The sequence below is a fragment of the Elephantulus edwardii genome, unplaced genomic scaffold (assembly GCF_000299155.1).
Source record: "Elephantulus edwardii isolate Elephantulus edwardi_28Jun2011 unplaced genomic scaffold, EleEdw1.0 scaffold00154, whole genome shotgun sequence".
In the NCBI taxonomy this organism is placed as follows: Eukaryota; Metazoa; Chordata; class Mammalia; order Macroscelidea; family Macroscelididae; genus Elephantulus; species Elephantulus edwardii.
Genome location: NW_006399904.1, coordinates 3,205,400 through 3,220,273, shown reverse-complemented (window position 1 = coordinate 3,220,273; position 14,874 = coordinate 3,205,400). Strand labels below are relative to the sequence as shown.

Here is a 14,874-nt window from a genome sequence, read left to right as displayed (position 1 = left end):
CATCTCACAGTCTCTGCACTCTTAATTAACTGTGTCAATCCATCTTATTGAGTGTTTTCCTCTCTTTTGCTGTTCCTCCATCAGCATAACCCTTTCCAAGGAATAGCCTCCCTTAGCAACATCTCTAAGTATGTGAGAAGAAGCTTTGCCACCTTGCCTCAGAGGAGGTCTCTAGCTTCACTTTTCCCAAGAGATATCTCTTTATTCTTTTGGCTATCCATAGGATATTCAGTACTATTCTTTGATACCCCAACTCAAAAGCATCAATTCTTCTGTCAGTCTTATACATTGTCCAGCTCTCAGATGCATAGCAAATGATTAGAAAGACTATGGCTTGAATCAGGAACATATATATCTTTTAAATTTTATATTTGGACTAGTACCTTCTGAACTGAAAATATTTTACCCTCACTTATAAATTATGTGATCTGAAATCACTTCCAAGTCACAGTGACCAAGTAAGTCATATCACTATCTCATACTGTGTTCAATAAAACAATCTTTATGGAAGCAGATTGTACATATATGGAATGATTGGTGAGTATGAACTAGTGCCCTCTTAGTTACCATTAGAACATTTAAACACTGTACCACCAGTATTCCTTCTTTAGCTAGTACTCTTGCAATTTTTACTTCTAAAATACTAAAAGGAAAGTCATAGCAATGTTGGAAAATATTGTGAATGTCATAAATTGTTGAAACAGCAGTGATTACCCCAAACTTTTATATGCTGCACTGTCTCAAAATGACCTAAATTAAAAAATCTAGATATTATAAGATATAGTAGCTTCTGCCTCCTATTTACGTAGATAATCTATATGTACTTTTAAAATATTGGTATATTTTCTTGGTTTTTTAATTTAATATTATGTGTTTCTTGAGTGCAAAGGAAATGTGCTCATTATAAACGTCCCCTGGATTAAGAATTCAGAAAAAAAATAGGGAGGATGGAGGAAAATGTGTATCAATGACTCAATGAAAATCCAACCTTTCTGTAAACTTTCACTAAAATCACATTTTGTTTAAAAAAAGTGTTTTGTAAACATTTTGATTGAATGAAATGTTTGATTACTTACTATTGTCCTTCAAGCTAAATATATGATACACCTTCAGGCTTAAATACCTAAAAGCTTATCTTACTAAATCTTTAAAAATATAATACAGATACAATAGATACTATTTTTAAAATGAATTTTCATATTTTATCTTATACACGGGAACTATCCTAAATAGTATCTGGAACCAATATGCAAACATAGTAAGGATGGAGTTCTAAAACTCTGAGTAGAAAATGATTGAATATGGGAATGAACCCGCTATGGAGTCTTATTTCTAAGTCTTGAGAACATTAAAACTAGGCCTGGACACTTACTTGCTAAGACATTTTATGAGGGAATTAATTTAATTGGTAGAATGTTGAACATATTAATCTCTAAAATCACTGCTAACTCCTAATCTTCCTCCTGATATTAACTTGAGCCATTTGAAAAACTGTATTAATAGCATATCGTACTGGCATACTTTTTAAAAATGTGTTATTATCAAATAGTGAATATTACTGTGAGTTTGAAAATATTTGTTCTATAGGTATTTTCTTCGAAGTAGTTATGCTCACTGGAAAAAGGATTTAACTTAGTGAATTTTTTTTTGCTTAATTTACTTAAAATATACATTGATACATTAAATACATTTAATTGTATTTTTATATATCGCTGGCATTTTGAAATCACAGACACTCTAGAGCATGAAGCATGTAAAATGTGTGACTTAAAAAGTATATCTAAAGAAGTTATAACTTTATCACTAATTCTGTAGAAATGAGCCAAACTCACCGTGATCTTCTGTTTCCTCCTAACTTTTCACTGATTTTTGTTGTGTAGCATTATTCAAGTTTCACATTGCTTTCTTGAATATGGATATCTTGAAGGATAGTGCAGTGAAAAATATTTTAGATTTTTTTAGTGTAATTCATTCTAATAATTCTTAAGAAAAAAATTCATGTTTCTATCACAAGAACATATACCTAGAGAGATGCCACAAATCTTTTCTACTTTAACAATCATTCATTTTTGACAGGCATACTGTATCATTTATCCAGATTTCTGGATGTGAACTGCGAATTGCTTTTTTCTTGTAAAATACATAGCAAATGAGATTCTATAGAACATTAGCTACACAGCTAACGGGAAAAAAAGAGAGAGAGGGGTATAAAGAAGTGTATTTAGACTGATACTAAGTCAAAATTTTTTTCCATGAAGAAATCGGTTTCTTGTCGTTATCCTCACAACACACTTCATCCCTTAATTATTCTTCCTCATACAATTGATTCATCTAAGGTTTTAAAATAAATTTAATAAAATGTATTGGGGGAAAAATGAAAGCTTCTTTAACACATGTCAACAATAATATGGATGTTGGTATAGACTTAAATTTTGAACTCCATCTGTTAGCATTCAAATTTTTTAAGTTTTTTGCAAAATTGACTTCAGTATGTATTAATGATTCCTTGGTCTATTTAGACAAAATTATGACAGAAATGTACTAATTTGAGTTAAATATCCATTTTAATCATTTTATAAAACTTCAAATATAAGGTATCAATCTCAATTCTCTAATGTTTTAATTTTCTGAATTGATAGGTTACATTTATTAAATATTTAATAGAGGGAAATGGTGCCAGAAATGTTAATTTCTATTTTCTTTCTCACTTTCATTGAGTTATTAATTTATTACAATTGGAAATATGCTGGTTTACAAGAATAACAACAAGGTACCATTTAGAAAGTATACCCACTAATGGAAGATGCTAATGTAGACTGTTTGTTACAAATTTGTATGATAGTTAGGAAGGACTAGAAATTTTGACCTATATATCTTATAAGCGAATTTTGAGAGATTTATTTTATCCTCACTGTGATTTACTGGTTCCTAAATATAAATAGGATGGCTAATCCTTAGAGAAGTGCACTGACAGCTCAATGGTCATGCTTCTCTGGCAGTTCAAATCAACTAGTAGATTCATGGGGTAAAGATACAAAATCTCCTCTCTTGAGATTTATAGCCTCAGAAGAGGGCCTTTATGTTTCAGAACCCACTCAATGGCAATGAGGGAGTGAATGAGGACAAAATACACTAATATTTCATTAGAAGCAGCTATTTATCAAAGCTAGGTCATATTAGCATTAATCTCAAAAGTCTTCAAGCAAAGGACATTTGTTATTGTTGATATGTGCTGTTGAGTCACTTGTGACTCATCATGACTCTACGTACATCAGCCCTAAACCCTGCTCTGTCCTGTACCAATCGCACTGTCTCTGACACACCCACCCCCATTACCCCACTCACTGAATCATGGAGGTTTTTCCCTCCTGCGCTGGACTCATAGTTGACCCTCCAGAGGGTTTTCATAGCCTCACCAGGATTACAGAAGAAGTGATGCCTTTGTGTTGTGGTGTTGAAAGAGTTCCAGACATCTCATGGACAGCCAAAAGAACAAACTAATATGTCTTGGAGAGAGTGCAGCCAGAGTGCTCATGAGAAGCAAGGCCAATAAGGATTCTCCTCACCTGCTTCAGGCATGTTGCTAAGCAGGACTAGTCCTTTGAGAAGGACATCTTCCTGGGAAGGGTGGAGGATGACCCTTGACCAGGTGGATTGACACAGTGACAGCCACAGTGGCCTTTAATGTGTCAGGAAGTGTGAAGATGGCACAGGATAGGACAGGGTTCAAATGTGTTCATAAGAGTCACTATGGGTTATATTCACCTAAACAGCACTAAACAACAACCACAATGCACATATTTAATGCTTCAGATTTCTCTTTACTACTTTGAAAACAATACACCTACACCAAGAGGACATTGTATGAACAGAGAAGGGAAAGTTTACATGGTTTAAAACCATGAAAAATGTGCATCAGGGCTGTATCATTTCCCCATACCTATTCAATCAATATACTGAATAATTCATTCTAGAAGCCAGACTTTATTAAGTGGAATGTGGCATCAGGAACAGAGGAAGACTCATTGACAACCTGCATTATGAAGATGAAACAACCTTGATTGATGAAAGAGAGGAAGACTTGAAGCACTTAGTACAGATCAAGGACTACAGCCTTCAATATAGATTACATCTCAACACAAAGAAAACAAAAATGCTCACCACTGGGCCAATAGGCAACATCATGATAAATGGAGAAAGGATTGAAGTCATCTTGCTTAGATCCACAATCAACACCCTTGGTACTAGCAGTCAAGAAATAAAAGATTGTAACATTGGTAAAACATCTGCTGTCAAGGAATTCTCCAGATTACTAAAGAGTAAAGATGTCAGTTTAAAGACTAACTTACACCTGATCGAGCCATAGTCTTTTCAAATGCTATGAATCTGAATGTTGGGCAGTGACTAATACTAACAGAAGAAGAACTGAAGCCTCTGAGTTTTGGTGTTGGAGAAAAATACTGAATATTCATTCCATGGATTGCCAAGAAAATAAGCATATCTTTCTGGTGAAAAGTAAAACTAGGGTACTTCTTGGAGGCAAGATTGGTCAAACTCTGTGTCACATACTTTGGGCATGTACTGAGGAAGAAACAGTCCTTAGTGAGGGCATCATGTTTGGCAAGGTGAAGGACGTGTAAGAAAGGAAGACCCACAACAAGACGTTTTGGTATACTGACAATTATAATGGGTGTAGAAGATGATAAAGGATGTACAAGCTAGGGCAGGGTTCAGATTCATTGTTGATTGGGTGACTATGAGTTGCAGTGGATTTGATGGCATATAAAAACAGTTTTTTAAACTGTGTTCATAGAATTTTGGTACATTCTATTTTCATTTTAACTTAGATCAAGTTTTTAAAAAAAATTCTTTTGTTATTTTCTTTTTGAAATATTGGTTGTTTAGAAATGTGTTACTAAGTTTCCAAGTGATTGGAGACTTTAATTTCTGTTTTAGTTATATCTAGTTTCAATTACTTTCAGAGCATACACTCTCCATGACTTTAATTGTATTACTTTTTGGGGGAGATTTGATTTGTCAGCCAGACTATACTATATCTTGATTCTATAAGTACTTGAAAACTATAGTGTGTTCTGCTTTACTAAAGTGGAGTGTCCTATAAATGTTGATTAGATACTGTTGTTTGGTAGTGATGCTGAATTCTATAAGCTTGATGATTTTTTGTTATTGAGGAATTTAAACTCAGTGCTGTTAAGCTCTCTTTCTAGAAGCAACATCTGCTTCACTGAATTGCTTTCTGTATTATATTAGATAACTTGTAAGATGTAGACAAGTATTTGCCAGTATGACTGATGGAAAATCCTATTTTTCCCCCTAAGTCATTTTGAACATCAGGTATATTAAATTATTTGTTAGCAGTTTTTAAGTAGCACCCGAAAAGAAAAAAAAAATTAAGGGGAAAAAAGTAAACTAGCATCAGACAGTAAACTATAAAAAAGCAGATATGGTCACTCATGAGTTTATGAAGAACAATATAATTTGACAGTCAATGAAAATACCCATTTATTATAAATCAAGTGAGTTAGAAAAAAGTTAGTAGAAATTAGACCTTGGTATACCAAGAGCACATGAGTTTTGAGAGGCAGAAAGGTAAATTATTTATCACAATGTTGATATACTCAGGATGTTTTCTTTTTGGAAGATCTAGCATGATGAGAACACAGAGCAGTTTTAGGATTAATTTGCAGTCTAACCATATTTGGTCATTCTTCTAAATGGTATAGCACTGGTTTGTCAATTTACTTTACAGAGGTAATTCATGTTTGCTTTGATGCTAAACACTGTGACACTGATGTGTCAAATGTGATAATGGTTACCCATGGACAGAGTTTGATGAAACTCCCAAATTAAAACAAGCTTGGAAGCAGGAGTAGAAACCACATCCAAAATAGCTTGCCTCAGGAAACTCTATGAACTTAGAGAAAACATGAAAGTTACCCAAGTGTTCAGGTCTTTCATTCTCGGGTCGCTATGAGTAGTCTATGACTCAACGGCACTTAACAACAACAAAAACCATTTGACCCTCTATTGCATTGTGCTTATAACATAGAGGATATCTCACTGTTATTAGCACATTCCAAAATTGCTCCAACAAAACTAACTGAAACACTACTGTTTCCGCAATGAAATATAATCAACCATGTAGGTTTGTTGTTTTTTCCTCTTTCAGCTAACAAATTTTAACACAGGTACATATATAATATAAATAATATTGGTTTTATGTACCATCAAATTAACTACAACCTATAGTGACTCTGTGTACAATTGCTCTGAACCCTGCTCCATCCAAGCCAATCACACTCTCTGACATACCTGTCCCCGTCATCCCAGTTACTGTGTTAATCCATCTCATCTGGGGGCTTTGTTTCCTACACTGTCCTTCTCCAAAAGCTGATCCCTCTTGGAAACATGCAAGAAGTATGTGAGACAGAACCTATAAATTCTTGCCCCAAGGTGCAGCTTGGTTTCACCCTCTTCAAGACATCCCTGTAAATTCTCTTGGCAGTCCATGGTACATTCAATACTCTTGTACTACATCACAACTCGAAGGCATTGAATCTTTTTCTGTCATCTTTGGTCATTGTTCATCTCTCTGATGCATAGCATGTAATTGTGAAGTCCGTGGCCTGGATCAGGTGCACCTTAGTATCTAGACTGACACCAGTGCTCTTTAGCATTCAGCAGAGGTCCCTGAGACAGTTTTCCTAATACAATTCATCTTTTAATTTCTGATTACTGGTGCCAAGAATGTTGATTGTAGAACCAAGCAAACTGAAATTGTTAACAATCTCAGTCTCTTCTCTATCTGTAATGTTGCTATCAATTGGCCTAGTGGTGAAAATCTTCATTTTCTTGATGTTTTGCTTCAATTAATATTTCAGACCACAACCCTTAACCCCTGAAAATAATTCTTCAAAGTTAGGGGAGAATTATTTCAAAGTCAACAAAGAAGTGAGGGTGGTTTTGTGTGTGTGCGTGTGTGTGTGTTTTTTCCTTGATGTTGAGATACAATCTATATCGAAGGCTACAGTCTTTGATTTCCTGTGTCAAGCATCTCAAGACCTCCTCATTTCCAGCAAGAGAGGTTTCAGCCTGAAGGTTCCTAATGAATCTTCCTCAAATTCTGAAGCCATATTCTTCTTGATAGAATGCAGCCTCTCAAATAAATTGCTCAGCATACAGATTAAATAGGTATAGAGAAAGAATCCAACTTTGATGAAGACCTTTCTAGGTTTTAAAACATGTTCTTACTACAAGAATATGTTTTTATTATATGTTTAAATAATTTCTAAGTGTCTGGGTAGGACTTTTTTGTTATCCAAATATTATTTTTTTTATTTTATCACATTTATTCTGTCTCTTTCTTGATCTATTTTTTCATTTTATTTGATAATAATAAGCACGTTAATTAGGGGCAAGACTGGCCCAGTAAACAAAATCATGATAAATGGACAGACATACGATGTCCATAATAAAATGCCCCATTTTACATGTCTTCTGACTCCAACTTGAATTTCTGAAAGTTCCTATGAAATGTCATGATAAATTGAAAAATAACAAGAAGTTGTTAAATATTTCATTTACTTACATTGGCAATTACTACTCATCATAGCAGCAGTTAAAAAATATATTGCATTGGAAAAATATGTTCTACCAAGAATCTCTTGAAATTGCTAAAGAACAAAGATGGCAGTTTAACACTAAGATTAACTTGATTTAAACCATGATATTTTCAGTTGCTTCATATGGATGTGAGAGTTTGACAATGAATAAGAAAGAAGAAGGAAAAATGGATGCCTTTGGATTGTGTGTTGACAAAGTGTACTGAATATACAATAAGTTTAAACAAAAACCCAATCAAATCTGTCTTGGAACAAATGCAGCCAGGATGTTCCTGAGAGGCAAGGATCATAAGACTTTGTCTCAGATACTATGGACATGTTATCAGGAGGGAATGGTCATTGGGAAAGGACATAGTGCTATCAAAAGTAGAGGATCAGCTAAGCAGAATAAAACTTTCAAGGAAGCGACTTGACACAGTGACTATAATTACTTTCACAGTGGCAAAATCAGTGGAAATTATGAGAATGCTCAGGATTATTCAAGGTGTTGATGTGCTTTACCTGGGATCATTCTGAGTCAGAATTGAGTTAGATTCTCCGCACTGGGACAATTGGCAGCACCATGATAGATGGAGAAGAGATTGAGATTGTTAACAGTTAGAGCTTTCTTAGTTCCACAATCAACATTCTTAATGCAACAGTCAGGAAATCAAAAGATGAATTGCATTGGGAAAATCTGCTGTTAGGGACCTCTCTAGAGTGTTGAAAAGCAACTGCGTCAGTGTCAGGACTAAGATGCGTCTAGTCCAGGCCATGGCCTCCACAATTACTTGCTATACATCAGAGAGCTGGACCATGACTAAGGATGACAGAAGAAGAGTCGATGCCTTCGAATTCTGGTGCTGGAGAAGTGTCTTGAACATACCCTGGACTGCCCAGAAAGCAAATAGATCTGTCTTAGAGAAAGTGAAACCAAGTCTCTCCTTGGAGGCTAGAATTTTGAAGTTTGTCTCAGATATTTTGGGTACATGGCCAGGAGAGACCTGTCCATTGACAAAGACATCATGCTTGGCAGAGTGGAGGGACAGTGAAGGAGAGAAAGACCCTGGATCAGATGGATTGATACAGTGACTTGGGCAATGGGAATTGGTGTGTCAGAATTAGTGAGACCGGCTCAGGATAAGGCAAAATTCAGAGCTGCTGTATATAGGGTTGCTGTGGGCCACAGATGACTAGACAGCACATAACAATAATAACATCCCACCCTAACCAAGTTATGATGTGGGATTATCCCATCAGATCACATCTTTGGTGAATACTATGTCATGTCTTATTTGCCCTATTACTTCATTTGCATAATTGTCAAACCAAAGAACTATGGGTAAGTTGACAATTTTAACCATCATAATTTTAAAATATTATCATGAAGAACATAAAACCAATTTATTTTAAGTTTGCTCAAGATAAAAATGGACTTTCATTTCTTATTTTTATTGAGTTCTGGTGGCCTAGTAGTATGGAGTTGCACTGCTAACCCAAGGGCATGTGGTTCAAATCCACCTTCTGCTTTATGTGAGGCAAACTGACAATCTCTTTCCATGCTATTTATAGTCTCTGAAGACCCACTAGAGTCCCAGTCATAAGTCAGTTCCCATTCAACGGTATATAACAACAGTATATTCTCAAAGAGCTTTGGTGGCTGAATGGTAAGGATTTGAGCTGCCAACCTAAAGACATGCAGTTTGAATTCACTAGTTACTCCAAGGGAGAAAAAAAATGGCCAATCTCCTAGCAATTCAGTGCTCCTGAAAGCCCATTGGAGGATAAGCTATGAGTCGATTCTGTCTTAATAGTATACCACAATAAAAGTATATCCTTTACGAACAAGAGTACTAAATTACTATAATGTAAATGATATATGAAAAATACAACATATTTGATCGAGGGCTTTGGTGGTGTCGTCTACAGAGGTTGTGCTGGTACTACAAAGGTGGTACTTCTTTTGTGGTTTGAATCCACCAGACACTCCACTGGGAGAAAGAAAGGCAATCTTTTCCTTTGTCATTTACTGCCTTAGTAACCAGAGAGAAGATAAACTTTGAATTGTTCCTGACTAGATGGCAATGGGTAAGGAAAAAGGGAATAGAAGTAGGGGGTAGGAGAGAGATGGAGAGCGAGGGAGAGTGATAGAGAATATATTGATCAAGATTTGTGACAACTCATTACTTATTTTTTTAACTCATTACTTATTATTTTAAGTTCAAAAGGACTTGCACTATCTCACTGACTTACATAATGTGTAGAAGGCTAACCTTGTTTTGTTATAGTTTATATGTTCTGTTTTAGACTATGATATACATTTCTGCTAAGAAATAAAGTTCTCATGTATTTTTCAAATAAACAAACACTTGGAAGACTCATTTCAATAACCTAAATCTTACACTTATGTGAATTTTCTTGTTGGTTAGTGACCTATATCAAACAAATAGATAACAGTTTAAATAATTATTGAATACACTTTTTAGTATATGCATGTTTTTAATTATATTTGTATGTTCTATTTTTTTCCTTCAAAATTCAGATTGTCTGGATTTCAGCTTCCATCCTCCATAGTGAGCACAGGATCCATCCTCACCTTGTGGTTCACAACAGACTTTGCTGTCAGTGCCCAAGGTTTTAAAGCTCTGTATGAAGGTAGGCGATGGACAGCATGTTACACATCACTCACTTTTTAAATGATCTCTTATATGCTACTCTTGACTAAAGGTTTTGAGTGGAAGAAAAGAAACATTGACATTTCCTGTGAAATATGATATAAGCATTTGTTATGTTTTTTCACTATATAGATGTTTCTATGCTACACTTTCTTGTAATTGTCAACTTTCTAACATAAAAAGAGTGTGTGTGTTTGTGTGTGTGTGTGTGTGTGGCTGCTATTTCCTTTTATTGGATTTTTTTTTACTGAATACTTCTGAGATGTGTTTCTGAATATTTTAGAATGCAAGTTGAATATATACTTAGAATAAAAGTCGAAAAAAGTAGTTCTGTGAGGAATTCATGGTGAACCTCTCTTGACATTTTGGTGGAATTTTAATAGTGTCTAAATAATGATGGTTTGGTGAACCAAGACTTTTCAATTGATAATATTTTTAGACAAGTTTATCATTTGGTCTTTGATAAATGAAGAGTTTTAGTTTGGTTATTGTTTTGTGTTTTCAGGTTTTGAAATTAGGAGCATTTGGAGTATTACTATGATTTTGGATTGCTTTTCTGGTAAAAATGGAGGGAAAATAAAACAATCAACCTTTGCTAGAGGAGTTAATGTAGTTGATTATAGACATTATGTTTATTTTACAGTGCACTAGTAATATATGAAAAAAAGGAAAGAAATGTTTCTATTTTAATAGTGATTGAGTTACAGTTTTTGCATAATTATTCTACTGAACCTTTTAATTATGAGAAGCCTGTGAGTGTGAGTAATGGCTAGGCTTTACTTAAAATGAAACAGTTTTCTTTGGATGTATTCTCTGCTATGTCACCTCCAGACCAATTCTTATTTGCAATTATACTGCTCTTAAACAAAAATCATTATTAATAAAATTAAAACTATGTGAGACCTCTTAGTTGAGCTTAGCTACAATTATCACTGAATGATAGAATGTTCTCATTGCCCAGCTATAGGAACTAATTTATCCTTTCGTCTAACGTTACACCTAGAATGATTTTCAGCTTTATACACTATTCTAATGTTTCTTCTGGTCAATATTTTTTTGCAAAATTAAACACTATCAATGGCCTAAAAGAGTATTCTTCTTTAGAATTATTATTGACTCTCTACCACAAATTTAATCTTTGAGAAATATTAGACTAATTTAAAACTAATAAATTCTGTTTAATTCTCAAGTCTGTTTATACCTATTTCTGGTTCCTGTAAATCCTGGTTTTTCATAATTTCCTTTTTGCTTGATGTTATAAACATATATCTGAGGTAATTTTTACTAGTTTCATATGAAATGTACTTTTCCTAATAAATGTATATTAAATCAGACATAATATAGACAATATCTCAAAGTTTCTAAAGAAACATCTCTAATTTCTGTCCAGAAATAAAGTCATTATATAAATAAGATGCTTTAATGGAACCTGTTTGGTTAATGTCGTGAAAACAGTTGTTATCATTGCTAAATTTGTCACTTGATATAATAATTTTGATGTATTGTAGTACGATGGGCTGCTGTGAAGATGTAAAGACAAAAATAGTGATGCACTTTTCTGTTGGACAATATTCATTTGTTAATCATAGAAGTACAGTTACTTGAAAAGGGAATTAAAAATAAGTTACATTAATTTTTTTTAATGTTTACAGTAGATACTTCTTGGAATGAATATTTTAAATAGTAATATTATAATACAATCTCAAATTTATACATAAAAAAGCCATTGTTTTAGAGAAACAGCCTTACTAGGACAACTAAGCTTTTATTCAAAATTTAATATCTGTCTGTTAATATATTTGTGTGGTAAGGCCAATAAATTTGGATTTTCTGTAGGAGATAAAGAAAAATTATCATTCTAATACATTAACCACTGCACAAGAGAAATTTGTGGCAGTCTGCTAGAGTAAAGATTTCATTCTTAGAAATTTCTATGGACTATTCTACGCTGTCCTCTTTGGCCACTAGGACTTTAAATCAACTGGACAGCAATGTAATGTCCCCCTCCAATGATTTATCATTAGAGTAGCAATTTAAATAATATTTTTGATAACTTAAATAAATGTTCCTATAAAAGGCTTCTATTTTAATAAGCTCATGTTTTGGAAGGAGTCGAATATTTATACATAATATAACTTATATTTGGAAAAAACCCAAGGCCAAATTCCTGGTGAAGGGCTATTTGAATTCAGAGGCTGTAAACCATAATGATAGCAGACTGCCTCCTCTTTCTACCATTGATGACTAGTTAGTAGGTTTGAATTGCTGACCTTGGGTAAGAGTACAACATGCAATGTCTTACACTACCAGGAGTCCTGGTATGTTACAATACAACATACCAAATCTATTTGTGTTTTAAGGTAATTAGCTTAGGATGAAAGTGTTTTCTTTTTAGGCAGACATTTAAAAGAATATTCACATTTCTCTATGAATGTTTACATTTGCAATGATAAATTTTTTCAAGACAAGTTTAAACTAGATTCTAGATTAAAGTAACACTGGTAAGAATAAAGATGGTGCAATCTGTAGGGAGTTGTGCTGATAACCCAAAAGAGAAAAGGCTTTAGTGGTTTGATTCTACCAGTGGCTTGGCAGAAGAAAGTTGGACAATCCCCTCCCCTATGATTTATGTCCTCAGAAAGCTCATTGGAGAGTAGGCTTTGAGTTAGTTCTGATTTGATGGCAATAAATTAAAAATTTTTTGTTGAGGTGTTTTTTTTCCCTTTTTTCTTTTTCCTAGAAAAATCGCTTTAGATATGCTGGTTGACAATGATAGTTGAATTCCAAACATGAGTATGGACTGTCAAATATTTCCTCCAAAAAATCCCGATTTTATGTATTCAAAAATTATATCTACTTACCAACATACCATTTATGTTTGAATAAATTTTGTCTCCGAAATCAGTAAGAATATGAATATGTCAAAATCTATTTTAAGGAATAAATACCAGATTTACAGCAAGGAGGATTTAAACTTTATTAAATAGTAAAATTTGCTTGCGGCAGGAAACCATGTATCATACAAAATAAACAGCTCATTAGCTGGAGTGGAAAAAGCAATTGCCCATGAAGATGGTCTAAGGGACTCCCTTGAGTTATAAAACGTTCTTTTAGAGGAATGCTTCACTTTTATGTTTGCCTTGTCTTAAAAATCATTCAAGCTATAAATTCCTGACATGTTCTGCTAAGTAAAAACATGTTATAACAATCACTAAATAAATATCATGCACACTAGGAAATAATAAATACACATACCTGTATATTAATATCTGTCCATAGAAGATGTGTCAAGAACTAGGTAAAGCTGTTGTGTGCATTTCCTTACTAACTCCTCGGAAGATAAGGATTTAAGGGATTTATATAATTTCACTTTCTGTATAAAGAGAATGACTTTTCCTAGTATTGATGGAGAAAATTAGAAGGTGAGTTATAGATATTTAATTGTCTGATATTCAGTGAAAACAAAATAAAAATAATCTATGTAATCCAGCCTAAAGTTAACATTTTTAATGATTTCTTTTTACTATATATAATTTTGTTTATACACATATGTGTGTGTATACTTAAAACATACATAGAGAACATATGATTATTTGTAATCATGTATGTTTGTGTATATACATCCAAATATATACACACGGAGATATAGATAGATGATAGATAGATAGATAGATAGATAGATATGTGTGTGTATATATAGATTGAAATAGTTAACAGTTTTTGTTTACTTGGTTCCATAGTCAACATTCTTGGTAACAGCAGCAAGGAAATCAGAAGACAAATTGCATTGGGAAAGTCAGCTGTGAGGTAACTCTCAAGAGTACCGAAGAGCAACGACATCAGGCTGGAGACTAAGGCGCACCTGATCCAGGCTATAGTCTTTGTAATTACGTGCTATGCATCGGAGTGTTGTACAGTGACTAGGGATGATAAAACAAAGAATTGATGCCTTTGAGCTGTGGTGCTAGAGAAGGGTGTTGAATATACCATGGACTGCTAGGAGAACAAACAGGTTTGTCCTGGAGAGAATGAAGCCAGAATGTTTCTTGAAGTCAAGGATTCTGAAGCTTCATCTGACATACTTTGGGCATGTTGCAAGGAGGGACTGGTCCTTGGGGAGGGACATCATGTTTGGGAAAGTAGAGGGACGGTGCAAGAGAGGAAGACCCTCGATGAGATGCATCGATTCAGTGAGTGGAGTGGTGGGAATGAGTGTGTTTGAGATGGCAAGGTTGGCACAGCATAGAACAGTATTTAGGGCTGAGTCGCAAAATATAAAAATGATGTAGTCTGTAGAGTGTTGCACCGCTAAACTAAGATTGCACCTCTTTCCTGGCAGTTCCAATCCACCAGTGACCCTGGGAGAAAACTATGTAGTCTCATCTCAAGAGAAAAAAATCCTCAGAAATCCAAAGCAGTGTCACTTTTGAATTGGTTCTGATTCAGTGGTAATGAGACTTAAGTATGTAACTCTGAGAGTGAGGATGTGTGTGTGTGTACACACCAGTATATACATACATACAGTGTATGCATAATGTATATTGTATTGCTTTGGAGTTGTTTGTTAGTTGTTCTAT

The 14,874-nt window shown here is 34.2% G+C and overlaps 1 protein-coding gene across 1 annotated transcript in view; it reads left to right on the top strand.

Annotated features, from left to right (window-relative positions):
• Window positions 1–14,874, top strand: part of CSMD1 (CUB and Sushi multiple domains 1) — a 2,584,888-nt gene that overhangs the window by 263,987 nt on the left and 2,306,027 nt on the right. Inside the window, exon 3 of the mRNA XM_006895025.1 lies at window positions 10,165–10,277. Within this exon, the coding sequence (XP_006895087.1) occupies window positions 10,165–10,277 (113 nt within the window). The remainder of the gene's footprint in view (window positions 1–10,164; window positions 10,278–14,874) is intronic.